This window comes from Sinocyclocheilus grahami, unplaced genomic scaffold (genome assembly GCF_001515645.1).
Source record: "Sinocyclocheilus grahami isolate Dianchi unplaced genomic scaffold, SAMN03320097.WGS_v1.1 scaffold478.1, whole genome shotgun sequence".
Lineage (NCBI taxonomy): Eukaryota > Metazoa > Chordata > Actinopteri > Cypriniformes > Cyprinidae > Sinocyclocheilus > Sinocyclocheilus grahami.
Window position 1 is genome coordinate 237564 of NW_015505657.1, and position 14978 is coordinate 252541.

The following is a 14978-nucleotide window of genomic DNA, read 5'->3' on the forward strand; positions in this document are numbered from 1 at the left end:
ATATATCTGAATATCCCCTCTGAAATGTGATATCATGCTGTAACATACGTGACTGATCATTATTTTATATACAACACATTGAGAAAGCTGTGAGAGTGCTTCATTACCAGAGTCTTTTGGAACTGGATTGGTCATGACTGCATGCATTCAAACTAGAGAACTCGCTCTGCCTGAATTATTATTCTGATTATTATTATTATTATTGCTGTAATTATTTTGATACCATTTAAAATAATAGCTCGATTTAAAATAGAATAGTAATAGCTAAAGTGAAATGATTTTTTAACAAAACAAAAGCCCTGACAGAACGTTGCTATGCAACAACAACGCGTTGTGTAGCGATATCGACGCTGTTAACCAGGATTCAATCAGAAACCAGAACCAGAATATTCCTTTAGAATGTTGCGTAATGACTTCTATGTTAATAAAGTCATCGTAAAGTAACTCGATATCCATATACTTCAAACAATACATTATGTTTGAGTGGCGTGGGCTGAAAGCATATTTTAACTTAAAAAACATCTATGTTTAGCGTCTATCAGGGTTACTCGCAGGTTCACTCAGAGTGCGGCTCTCAAAACTACTCATAGCTGGTGTTCTCTCAGCGGAACGAGGCTGAGAGAGAGTTCCGTGTGTGTTTCTCGTCTCTTCGTTGACTTCGTGAGCGGGTTTTCCGTGTATGTGCTTGTTGCCGGACTCAGAGGTCGTCGGCACCATGAGGTTGACTGTCCACTTCAGGCGCGCGGAAGGATTATTCGCGCTCAAAATATCGATACAGTGATGTTCACGACACATGGCGCTGCTGAACTGGTTTGGGCTTCCAGCGAGACCGAAATCGCCTTTCTCAACGGGACAGCTGAATTTCCCCCCACCGTGATAACCACAGCGGAGCCCGAAAGTAATGAGTCGTGTGGGGAGCAGCAGACCCTGGGCTTGGACTTGACTAAGACAGTGATCATTGGGATGATGCTCAGCACCATCACCGCGGTCACTGTGATGGGCAACACGCTGGTTGTGATCGCGGTGTGTGTCGTGAAGAAACTCAGACAGCCGTCAAACTATCTGCTAGTATCTCTGGCCATAGCTGATCTGTCTGTGGCAGTGGCCGTGATGCCCTTTGCCATCGTGACTGACCTGACAGGCGTCTGGCTGTTTGGGGAGGTTTTCTGCAACATCTTTGTTGGGATGGATGTCATGTGCTGTACAGCATCAATTATGACATTGTGTGTGATCAGTGTGGATAGGTAAGTTCATATCAAGAGTTCAAGATTTCACGATCAGTAGCCTAGCCTATATGAATTCCACTTTCTCTTAAAATAACCAAAACCTTCTTGTTTTGGTTCTTTTAAGAGAAAGTGGAATTCATATTGGCTAGGCTACTGATCGTCCTTTTCAGCAATCATCTGTTTTCTGCAATTTCAGACAAATATGTATATATATATATATATATAAAATATGCATAGTTGTAATTTTTATATGCATAAGTTGCATTTATGATGTGAAAATAATATTCAACAAAATTCTATTATGTATAAATATATATAAAATCTTTATCTTTTATATATCAAATCTATATAGAAATTACAGAAAAAAATTTATTGTAACGATAAAAATATAAGAAATGTATTAATAATCTAAATAAATACTCTAAGTAATATTCACTGAAAAAATTGCGACAACATGCCCCAATAAAACCTGTTAAAACCAGCCCTACCTGCTATTAATTTAAAAATATACAAATACAAACAATTCATAAAAAATAAATAAACAAAAATTCTAATAAATAATCATAAAAAATAACTGTTAAAATCTGCCTGTACCTGAGCTATTGCAAAATAATATTTATGATTTTTCTCCAACACATATATAGAGAAAAGAAGCATTTAATTGTATTTTTGACTCCAAACCTTATGAAATATAAACTAAAACTATTTACTAAAATGTCAAAATGTCTCCTTTATAATTGAAAGTATACATGAGCTTCTAGTCTGTTTAATGAAAATTGAAAAGCATATGGGGTATTCAATTGATTAGTTTTTGTAAAAATGAAAGACAAAAACACTAGAGTAACCCTAAATAAATAAACTGAGCATTAAAAATGCTTCCATGTCATTTGAGGCTTGATGAACTAGAGACTTAGAAGCTGCGTCCTGGTGTGTATGCAGTTTTGGTGCTCTTTGATAAAGTTCTGAGCTGGAACCCCAGGGGGTGAGTACTGCTGTTGAAACACCCTAATTCGTAATTCGATTAAATAGTTAGGTGCCTTAAACTGCCCCTGCCTTAAACCTAGGAATGTGGAATTTGCTTATGTAAGGTTTTTGTTAAATGTATTAGCATAAAAGAATATATCAGAGAGGTCATATCAAAAGGTTGGATATTTCATATACAGTGCTGTGAAAAGGTTTTTGCCCCCTTCCAGTTTTTTTATTTTTTGCATATTTGTCATACTTAAAAGATTCAGATCATCAAACAAATTTTAATATTACACAAAGATAATGCAAGTAAATACAAAATGCAGTTTTTAAATGATGATTTCTTTTATTAAGGGAAAAAAGCTGTCCAAACCTGCCTGGTCCTACGTGAAAAAATAATTGCCCCCTAAATCTAATAACTGTTTGTGCCACGCTTTGCAGCAACAACTGCAATCAAGTGTTTGCGATAACTGGCAATGAGTCTTTCACGTCGCTGTGGAGGAATTTTGGCCCACTCTTCTTTGCAGAATTGTTTTAATTCAGCCACATTGGAGGGTTTTCGAGCATGAATGGACTGTTTAAGCATCTCAATCGGATTTAAGTCCGGACTTTGATTTGGCCACTCCAAAACCTTAATTTAGTTTTTCTTGAGCCATTCAGAGGTGGACTTGCTGGTGTGTTTGGGATCATTGTCCAGCTGCATAACCCAAGTGTGCTTGAGCTTGAGGTCACAAACCCGCCCTTTTGTTTTTCAAATCTGTAACTGACAAAGCTCATCATTACTGATTTTCTGGAGTTCAGTGATCCAACTACAGACTGTCAACACACTCTCAACAGGTAAATGATTTCATTCTTAAAATTTATATACAAATTTAACTTTAAAATTGTAACTGGTTTCCAAACAAACATGTTCTTATCTCTCTTTTTATAGTTTTTGCCACATAGTGTGTGCAGCTCTGCTAAGCTGTGGAAACTTCTCTCCTCTTCTCCACTAAGTAAAAGAGACAATGAATTTATAATTCATATTGTTAGTTTTTTTTTTATTATTACTTGGGTTTATGTATAAACATACCCAGTCACAAAAAATATTAAAACTATGCCATGACTTTATATCACTTTTTTTCTTTTAAGATTGTGAAGGGCTCACATACTGTCCATTTTTGCTTTTGGCCTTCATAAACATAATTGTTTTTACACAAACACATGGACACACTGTAACTCTAAACTCAACTGTGTATTTCAGATGTATCACATCCTACAACCTCATCATCTGCAGAGAGAAATCGCCACTTAATCACACCAAAATGATTGGATTGTGATTGTTTCACTGAAACGTGGTCTTCATCACATCTATTTTTTGTTCTTTTTTTGTGTTTTACTTCTTTATGTATTTATTCATGTTCAATGTCAATTGTCATTCATTAATGTATTCAGCTAATAACTGTTGTTACGAGCACTGATCATTTTGCATGTCAATAAAAACAATTCACACAACATGCTGTTGTTGTTATTATTGTTGTTGTAGTTTTAATGTAAAACCTTAACCGAGGCTATTTTTTGGAGCTCAGCCATCCAACTACACAGACTGTCAACACACTCTCAACAGGTAAATAATTTCTTTCTTAAAATGTCTATAAATTATAACTTTCAAATGCTAATTGGTTTTCTCTGTCTTTTCTCTTTTTAGGTTAAGAGAACATATAAGTGTGACCAGCTCTATTCAGTTACGGATACTCTCCTCTTCTTCACTAAGTAAGTAACAAAGATATTGAATTTTTGGTCCATTTTGTTAGATATTTTTCATTACTAGGGTTTATGCATAAACATACCCAGCTATCCCTTGACTTTATATTACTTTTTCCTTTTAACATTGTGAAGTGCTCACATACAACTTTTGGCCTTCATAAACAATTGTTTTCACATAAACAAATGAAAGATGACACATTGTATACAGTATCTAAACTCAATTGTGCATTTCAGATGCTGTCACATCCTACAACCTCGTCATCTGCAGAGAGAAACTGCCGTTCAGTCACACCAAAATACACAATGATTAACTTAAGGGCATCATAGAGGATTGTGAAGATATTTCACTGGAGCTTGGTCTTCAATACACTATTTAATGTTCTATTTTGTTTTACTTCTTTAAGCATTTATTTATGTTCAATGTCCTTTGTCATTCATTCATGTATTCTGCTAATAACTGATGTTAGAACACTGTCATTTTTGCTAAAATTTTACGTCATTAAAAAAAATAAAAGTACCTAATTGACACATTGTTGTTGTTGATTTTATGTAAAACCCTAATAAACACTTAAAGATATTATAAGACCAGGCAGATAGAGGAGTAAAAAACAATATTAATAAATAATGTATACAAATAATACTAATATTCATTAACACTAATATTAATGAAAAACTATATATAGCATTTTCAAAGCATGGTTCTATATGGAACCCTATAAAAAAAGTTATATTTCTATTATTTAATACTCTGTACTCCGCTAATGATTCATTTTTATATATATATATATATATATTTTTTTTTTGTAGGATATTATCTTTTTTTTTGTTGCTGCAAACACTCTTCCTAATTGTCATGATTTAAACAGTATTATTCAATGACCTTTAAAAAAATTTCCTAGTCGTGGGCTGAGAATTATGCCTATTTTTAAAACAATCCTTTCACTTTGCTTCAGGAGTGACTAAGCCTGCAAGGCTACAAAACAGTTTTAGGCTTTGATGCACAGCCCTAAAGATGTAGACTATTTCACTAACCTTTAAAGTTATACCGTGAATAGTACATTTTTCAAGTGCTGAAGATAAATAATTCACGGATTAAAGTTGGCTGTAGAAATATTCTCTTTTAAAGAGATTTGCAGCTTTGTGAAAAGTTTTCTCTACAACTTTGAAGCCAGAATTTAAGGCAACTTTAGGTTTTCATTTAGAAGAAAATGACAAAATACTAACCAACCAAGGTCTGCTGCTGGAGATTTTTCATTTTTTACTAAACCTTTTCTTTTCACAGGTTGTCCGCGGGTCCTTAAAAAGTCTTAAATAACGTTTTCCTAATATAAGGCCTTAAAAAGTCTTAAATTCAGATTCGATGGGTCTTAAATATTTTTGGTCTCATTACCACTAAAATATCTTCAGTCTGACGGACCTGATGACTTTCCAATCATTGGACAGACCCGCTGTAAGTTACTGCGTCATCAGAGAGAATACAGAATACAAGCTCGCGCTGAGGCTCACTCTGTTTGTCTCGAGACTTCAGAACACATGAGCGTGACCGCACACATAAACTCAGAAGAAACACACTGAGGTAAACATTCAAAATGTTTAGTTTATTCGTAACATGATATAGTTAAATAACACCATGACAAGTGAGCTATTTTACTCAATATTCTCACGACGCAAAACAAACAAACATTCAAAACACCTACAGAGTGCACGCATTACGTGAAGTCTAGTGCGCGTGCGCTCTGCCTGATCACTGCATGATTCAGTCTATTAAAATACATTCAGAATGATCATCAATTCAAGACATGGGAGCAGAAAATGTGTATATTTATAATCAAGTTCACACGGAAGAGTGCCTTTTTTTCTCCAAAAATTACCATATACAAATGTGATATTGATTTTTTACAACAGTTCAATAAACTAGAAGTTTTATAAAGAGACTTAAGTTTTAGACACCATATTGCCTGTTTTTGCACTATTTCGCCAACAAAAATCATTCCAAACAAAGCCATAGCGCTGTTTCGCGTCTCTGAGCAACATGACTGATTCGTTCCTGAATGAATCACTCGTTTAAATGGTTCGGGTCAATCGCAATGACTCACTTAACAGTGACTTACTGCCACCTACTGGCGGTTTTAATTTCACATTTAAAGTATCTTTTCATTTTTTTAATCATTTCAAATATCAGTATTCAGTGTTTTATGATTAATATATCAAAACATTATTCATGCATTTGTAACTGCAGGTTAAATGCATTCATGTCCTGCATTAAACTGTGTGTAAACACATCTAAATGCCACTTCAGATGCAGCTTATGTCTGGATTGAGAAGATACATTTTGTTGATACTGATTTCATTTGCTTGGTAACAGCCCAAATGCCTTATACTTATTCACTGATTAAATGTAAGAATTTGACTCAAAAGATAATGCACACTTATAGAAAAATATGCATTTTTCCCCTCAACATTTCTTATTTGTATATTCATAACTGCATATTGAATACTGTATATTGAATTTATTGATAAATTGTAATAATTTGGCATGTAAGATGATGCATACATCTAAAAAGGTTAAAAATAGGCATTTGTAAAGGTAAATATGCAGATTTAAGTATGTAAAACTGATAGAACACTGATGAAAATATTGCTTCAGAATAAATTGTTTACTCGACCAAAAATCTCAGTAATGCAGTTATTTTGTGGGGATATTTTGTATGGAATATTGTCTGCTGACATGAAAAGTTCACTGTATATCATAGTAATAAATACCATTTATTACAGCATTTTTGTTTTCTTTTTAATTTATACACATTAAATATTACATATATGTAATAAAATGTGTATTTCCATTACAGGTTTAGGTCTTAAATTTCATATAATGTGGTATTAAAAAGGTCTTAAAAAGTCTTAAATTTAACTTGTTCAAGTCTGCAGAAACCGTTTAAATAAAAGAGCTCGCTAACAACCTTCAATCAATCAATATGAACTGATAAAAATAGATATGTACGGGCATATGTGATTTTATGTTCTTCAAGAGGGTATGACCGCATTGAAAAAAGATTGGATTTGAAACAATTTTCACTCAAGTGAATTTCACAAATAATTACAAGAAATGGCAGCAGTTTTATTTACAACTTCATTTTTTTTGTATTTGCCACCCCTTCATAAATGTGAAAGGGAAAAATACAACACATCCCAGATGATAGGTAAATTAGTGTAATTTATTATTATGAACAGATGAGACCTCTTAATAAAACACACAAAAAGGTTTGAAATTCAGTAGATTATACTGAAACTACAATTCTCTAATGATTCTCATTTACTTTGTTTTCGACTACTGCAATTCTCTTAAATTAATTAGCTTTGATATCTACAAGGCCTTTCATTACACATAATTGAATGCTGAGGTGCAAATTTAATATGGATGTAATCGACACCTTACCACCCATAACAAACCTGCCATATTAAGACCTTCAACTTTGCTTTGTTTTGCATTTTTTCTTTTATCAGACCATCATGCCACACGAAGCTATGGCTACTGCTGTATTTCAATATTTCTGTGGCAATAACTGTATTCCAAAACCTACTGCGTTGCCAACATGGGAACTGCTTTCTAAGGGAACACCCTAATTGTCATGGAATCTCATTTGGATTGCTACAAATGGCATACAAATATACTCAAAAGACTTGACTTGCACTTGATTTCAATAGTTTGATGTTAGCATGTTGCTAAGCTAAGAGCACAATGCTATTAAGCATTAAAAACAGTATTGCATGCTAACTTAAACTAAACTATTAAATTTTTATTATTATTTATTTATTAAAATTTAGCTGGAAAAAAACTTGAACTCAAAAGAAATAAATTAATGGTGAAACTGTATTTTTAAAGGGGTCATATGTTGTTGCTAAAAAGAACAGTATTTTGTGTATTTGGTGTAATGAAATGTGTTTATGCGGTTTAAGGTTAAAAAAACATTATTTTCCACATACTGTACATTATTGTTTCTCCTCTATGCCCCGCCTTTCTGAAACGTGTAGAAATCTCATCGTCCTGAAAAGCGAGGCGTGCTCTGATTGGCCAGCTATCCAGTGCGTTGTGATTGGCCGAATACTTCAAGCGTGTGACTGTACTTACAGTCTGTGAGTCAGAACAGCCGGCATACAGCCGGTAGTCTACTCTCCGAAGAAACAGTCCTCCATAAAATGCGCTGGACACATCTGAATGTTGGGTTAAACTGTTCTGGAACAGTGTTGTAAATACAACTTAACCACTGATTTCTATTCGTGTCCTCTTTTGGAAGACCAAACAAAGTAGTTTCGCTTTCACAACGAAACACACAGCATCTTCACAACATGGTGGCGGCGGTGGCAGCAACAATAAAGTTACGCCTTCTTTCTTTGCGGGAATATTTGGGCGGCGATAACATAAAAATATCTTTAGTCTTTGCAACTTTAGGGATCTTATCTATTCACGAACAGCTTGTAACACTCCAAAGAGAAAGAAAAACTTGAAATCGCATCATATGACCCCTTTAAAATAAATAGAATAAAAAAAACAGAAAAAATACATACAATTATAAAAACTTAAATTCAACTGAAATTTAAAAGTATGAAAATAAAAGCTACTTTAAAATATTAATAAATAATACAACAGTATATAAATAATACTAAAAATAACACTTGAAAAAAATCTTAAGTACACTAAATTTTAATATTTTTTCAGTACTAAATTAAATATATTTAGAACACTTTGTCTGCATTCTGAAATTGCCTTCTCTGTAATGCTCACCTTTGATTCTACTCATAATTTGGCCTGCTTTTGGAACTTGTCTTAAAAGGCAGAACAATTAACAGCCCACTTATAATGCCTTAACATACCCTACGTAGGCAACAGAAATACTGAAATACTATACTCACACACTGGCAAAACTGATCACACTCACATCCATGCATCAGTCTGACTGGATGAAAGCCTGTTAAACTTCCGTTTAGCATGAGCTGCATTTGATTTATGCACCATCTCTATAGATTGAATAATGGAACGCAAAACATGCTTTCATTCAAACATTTTATAACTACCAGTGTCTATCCTTGCAGTCCCTTAAACGGTTTGCTTTCCATTGCTTATGGTTTTTGAAGCATTTCTGACTCATTAAGCATCTCAGTAACTTCTGCTCATTTGATTGATCTTCCACAGTCAGCAGCTGAGCTGCCTAATCTTGAGAAGTGCCCCAGACTACATTGTTCATCTCCAATAGCACTTATAAACCGAGTAATGTTTTAATCCAGTTATTATTTCCTATTTTCTGAGAGGCTTGTGCAAGTGTTCTGTATTTCATCTGGTATGAAGGGGGGCACAAAGAGCAAACAGAAGTGTAGACAGTACTCAACATCAAAATATGTCCACCCAGCTGATATCACAGTGTATTATGCCATGAAGAGGCTTTCAGACATCAGCAAATCATGAGTGGTGCCTTGCTAACATCACTAATACTGTTGGGCATACACAACCTCTTTTAAAAGCAAATAATACAAATATTTTTTTCTAATTAAAATAGTTAAATAGGCTATATCTAAAACATTATATTTTAATTGAAAAAAGGTAAAGAGAGCATTTTAGAAACAAATGTGAAACGGTTTCATGGTGCAGCGATTTATTTGGAGTTTCTATGTAGGTGTATGAAAGGTTTTAACTACATTAAGTGTCCGATCCAATAAGTGTGTCTCTTAGCCTTTCCTTGATCAGAGGGATTCTCATGCGTGAAATTAAAGCTTTTATTTTTAGAGGTGGGCAGGGGAATAGAGACTTTCTGCTTTAGTAGGTAAAGAGAAGCCAATGTACTGTACGTTACATTCAAAATTTAGATCCATAGAATCTTTAGTTATGCTGAAGCCTTTTGAAATGTTCACTGCAGTGAAACAGATTTTGATGAATGCAGTGATATGTGGGAAAGCTGTAGAGTGTGTGATTTTTTTCAATTTCACAGATTCAAACTCAGGTCACCCACATGAGCACCAATGCTCATCATGTTGGATTGCAATAACCAGCAAGCCACATCACCAATTACAGAATGTACAGTTTGGTGCATTTCTGTCTGGACAATAATGATGTGGACAGTGAGATTAGATCATTTGTAACAGAAGCTATATTCCTTCTTTTGTCCCCAACTGTATTACTACACAAGAAAGAGAAGAGAGAGATGCAGCAAAAAAGATTGCTAATCCAAACATTACATGCACCAAGAAATTGAACTTTTTTACTGCTGAGAACATTCATAAGAAATTAACAACTGACTGTGAGTATCAAATACCAACCAATTTCTAATATGTAAATTAATCCAATGGAGCTTCTGAAATTACATACTCTTTGAGAAGGTACTTTTTAGTGAGGAACGAACTTTGCGACCAAAGGTATGTTCTGTATTAGAGGTTCTCAACTCTGGTCCTCAAGGTCCACTTTCCTGCTGAGTTTAGCCCCTACCTTGTTTAAACTCACCTACTTTCTAATAATCCGGAAGATCTTGAATAGCTTGTTCAGGTGTGTTTGATTAGGGTTGCAGATAAACTCTGCCGGAAAGTTGACCTCAAAGGCCCAAAACACACACACACACACACACACACACACACATATACATACATACATACATACATACATACATATATAGATAGTATTAATGTGTGTAGTCTGAGAATCTCTGCAGAAATACAGTAGTAGATCATCTAGGTACTTTTCGTTTACCTTTTTATGCAGTGAATTCAGACAAGCTATTTTCAAGCTGTTTTTCGCTCACTATGTAGTAGTGAAGTAGGCATATTCAGATGCAGGGCCAGTTTGACCAAGTTATCTATAGTTCCATTAAAGGGATAGTTCACCCAAAAATAAACATTCTGTCATTAATTACTCACCCTCATGTCGTTCCAAAACAATAAGATAATTATTATTATTATTATCACAATAATTCATCTTCAAAACACAAATTAAGATATTTTTGATGAAATCCGAGAGCTTTCTGACCCTGCTTGGACAGCAACACCACGTTCAGTGCCCAGAAAGGTAGTAAGGACATTGTTAAAATAGTCCATGTAACATCAGAGGTTCAACCGTAATTTTATGAAGCTACAAGAATACTTTTTGTGTGCAAAGAAAACAAAAATAACTACTTTTTTCAATGATTTCTTCTCTTCCGGGTCTCCGATGCACGTTCACGAGAGTACTACGACACGCAGGAGCCGCGTTCTGACATATAATCCGGATGCGCTGCGGCTTGTTTACAAGCAGAGGAATGCATAAGCATGCTTCATGGTACTGACGTGAATGCGGGTCGAAGTCTGAAGCGCAAGAAAAGAAATCGTTGAATAAAATCATGTATACAACAAAGTAAAAATGGTTGTTTTAGGAACTGTTCACCGAATTGTTCTTTGGGAAACCAAAAATGGTTATTCTATGGCATCACTGCAAGAACGCTCTTTTGGTACCTTTTTAAGAGTGTTGTTCAAAAATAATTTTGGCCAGAAAAATATCTACTTTTGTGGACTAAGTCACTTAATTAGTTGGATAATCTGACATGCCGGAGATTCAGATGTGAATGCGACATCTTTTCCACTCAGGTTGTTGGTGAAATTCAGGTCAGTAGGGATTTCTCGGGTCTGGTGCTTTTGAGGTATTTTGAGCCATATCTGGCATATTGCGGGGTACTGCAGATGCAAGATCTTTGAGTTCAGTTGTTTTGAGGAATGCAGTTCTCTGCTAAAACACGTCATTTGAAGTTACCTCATTAACCACGTTATCCTCTGTTTCTGCAGATACCTTGGAATAACTCGGCCTTTGACCTATCCAGCGAGACAGAACGGACAGCTGATGGCCAAGATGATAGTCAGCGTCTGGTTGGTATCGGCATCCATCACTCTGCCACCATTCTGTGGCTGGGCTCAGAACATCAACACTGCGGGAGTGTGTCTGATCAGCCAGGATGTGGGCTACACCCTCTACTCCACCGCTGTGGCCTTCTACATCCCAATGGTAGTCATGCTTTTCATGTATTACAAGATTTTCAAAGCTGCCCGCAAAAGTGGGGCCAAACACTACTTCACTGCCCTTCCCCCAATTCAGATGGCCTGTCCAGATCCAGCGTTGGCCACCGTAGAGGGGCTCTGCATGCATGGGATGAAGAACGGCACAGCTACTGAAGAGTTTTCCACCCTCTCCTGCCTCTTGAACCGCGAACGGCGGAGTGCCTCGATTTTCAGGCATGAACAGAAGGCGGCCACCACCCTTGGGGTGATCATGGGAGTGTTTTCGTTCTGCTGGTTGCCATTTTTTCTCTTCACCACGGGGCGGCCGTTCATCTGTGGCCTGCTCTGCAATTGCGCCCCCGTCTGGCTGGAACGGGTACTGCTGTGGCTGGGCTACACCAACTCGCTCATGAACCCTTTCATCTACGCCTTCTTCAACCGAGACCTACGTTCAACTTATAAAGACCTGCTACGCTGCAGATATCAAAACATTAATCGCCGACTCTCAGCTATGGGAGTGCATGAGGCTCTAAAGCTCTGACTGCTCACAATCTGTATATATGATGGGATGGTGCAAATATATATCTTCTTGACTCTTCTACAAGTTAAGCAGCACAGTTTGGAGAGAATTCACTGGGAATAACAATAATTCTGATTCACTAAAAACGTTCTAAGATTGTAAAGTTTCCAACGTAGGCTCAGTGGAAAATTGTCCCTCTACCCACTTGCAAAACTCTAAAAATGTTTCTATACATGCAATTCACTGAAGAGAATATCAATAACTTTTATTCCTTTTCACAAAAATTATGATTAAAAGGCAGATCATTGGTTAATAGAGACTTATTTTCACTAGGTTCCTTGCACAATACTATAATAAAACTTTGTAACAATTACATACTTGTATATATTTTGATGTTTGTCTCACAGGAGCAGCTTTATGTGCATGGCTGTTCTGGCATAGTAAACTTGCTTGGTAGCCCACCTGGTACACTGAGTGATGCACTTGCAATTCAGAGCACTTGGGTGTGAGTCCAGTGAAACTCGAATCATGATAAAAGAAGCGAGCTACTTTGGCACTAACCATGCCAGTTTTTATCTCACATTTGGTTTTGTTAACAAAATAGCTGGGGCGCTGCTAGACCCTTACCGTATAGCAACCTGAGATTCCAAAAGGGTGCTGGATGAGGTGAAAATTTACCTACAATCCATTTTAGGAATGATTTTATGTGGCACAATATTTTCAAAAGTGATAGAACATAAACATTTTTGTTCATTTTTCATCACTTTATAAGCGTCACGAAACTCTGTTTCCAGAGTGTAAAATCACTTTGCAAAAATGTCACCTCAGGGAAATTTTTTCCCAATGAGCCTGGCTTGAAAGTTTCTTGAATCCACATTCAACTAATCTTTTTCTATTTTGTGCAATGTACTTTTCACTGTCCATTCTGTACATTTCCAGCTTTTATGCTACATAGCAAATTTGTCCAATCAACCTTCTGTGATGCTATCAGCAATGGTTTTCACGTGGAGGTCAAAGCATGATGCGAGTCACAGGGAGAGTAAAAGGGCCTTAATGCACAGCTAGATACATCTGTTGTGCTTGTGTAAAGCCTTGAATTTTACATGAGATGATAAAATCTTGATATGAGTGACGAGATATATGGCCTTTCAATTTAACAATACAGCTATAAATTCATTAAACAAATAAATAGGCCAAAAAAGTAAATAATTAAAATAATTAAATAGGCCAAAAAAGTAAATAATTAAAACAAGATGGCGTGTTTAGTCATTTCAGAGTTTCAGTGATTGCTACATCAGAAATTTGATGGCTTGCTTCGGATACTATGTAAATCTGCATGAATGTGTATTGCTTTAACAACCCTTTAAAATTGTCATGACATTTTTCATTTGGAAATTAAATGAGTAGATATTAGGCCTGTTTCACACTGCCTTATTGTCCTTTGTTTTAGAACTACACTTTTACAATGTACAAATATGTTGTTGTCTGTGTTTTAGTGTGTTTGCTGTAATGTATTCTGAACTGTGAAAGACACTGATTGACAATGGGTTTCAAGAACTTTGTATAAAGTATATACATATATTGTGACAAGATGTGCTAAATATTCAGTTTAGAATTTGAACCTTAGTCAATATAGTCAACATATTGTCAGTGAGCTTGTGCCAGTATTCTGCTTGTACATGCTGTGCACTCAGTGTTTGTTTTGGAAGATGGTGTACAAATCTAGCTGTCTCAATAATCATGTTTTCTTAATAAACATTACCCTAATAAATATTCAATTGCACATGTATTCCATTAGCATACTCTTAGAAGCCCAAGTGGCTTGTTTATCATATGGCATAGGTCTTGAATATAATTAGAACTAATTTGTTTACTTCACCGCTCAAGTCTGACTAAAATCTGACTAAAGGTGAAAACAGCTGAAATGCAAAATAAATAGCCTACTGATTTTATATAAAGTAATAAAAAATAATTTTATATAAGAAATAAGTAGCAATACATAAACATAAAAATGAATATACACATCAAATTAAAATTTAATTAAACATTAAATTGCAATAAATTCTTTAAACTTGAATGATTAACAGATTATTTACATGCTACTTCTTGTTTTTCAGTGTTGGTTACCTAATGTGGCTGGCATTTAGTGGACTCGCATCAGGATGCAAAACAAGGTTTCTTACGACAATGGCTTGTGTTTTGTACTATTACAGCATTGCTCCTGTGCTAACCTACTAGAAACACTGCTAAGCAACACACTAACATTGAAACGGCATGTTCTGCACGGGCAAAAAAAAAGTGTGCTGTGCTGTTAGCTTTTCAGCAAAAGAAATCCTACTTTACCTTGATGATCAATGTGAGTTTGCAGTCTGTATGTTACGCAACAAGAGTGTGTACAATATAATGACAAAAAATGTCTTTCTGTTGAGTTATCAAGACCATACGACGTGCCCAGTGAAGTCCAGTTTATGAAACAGATGACTCATATGAGCCATATATTTTCAGCGAAACTG

At 35.5% G+C, this 14978-nt stretch overlaps 1 protein-coding gene across 1 annotated transcript; it reads left to right on the forward strand.

Annotated features, from left to right (window-relative positions):
- The first annotated feature begins 530 nt into the window (after positions 1-530).
- Positions 531-12616, forward strand: LOC107553700 (5-hydroxytryptamine receptor 7-like). The gene is made up of 2 exons (XM_016236009.1): positions 531-1244; positions 11736-12616. The coding sequence occupies exons 1-2, from the start codon at positions 781-783 to the stop codon at positions 12484-12486; spliced, it is 1215 nt and encodes a 404-aa protein (XP_016091495.1). The 5' UTR covers positions 531-780; the 3' UTR covers positions 12487-12616.
- Positions 12617-14978: the final 2362 nt, after the last annotated feature.

What these genes read in the sequence shown, in the direction of transcription:
- LOC107553700 (XM_016236009.1), top strand. Translation starts at nt 781, where the DNA reads ATGTTCACGACACATGGCGCTGCTGAACTGGTTTGGGCTTCCAGCGAG. An exon ending in TGTGTGATCAGTGTGGATAG is followed by an intron (nt 1,245 to 11,735) that starts GTAAGTTCATAT and finishes CTGTTTCTGCAG; the next exon opens with ATACCTTGGAATAACTCGGC.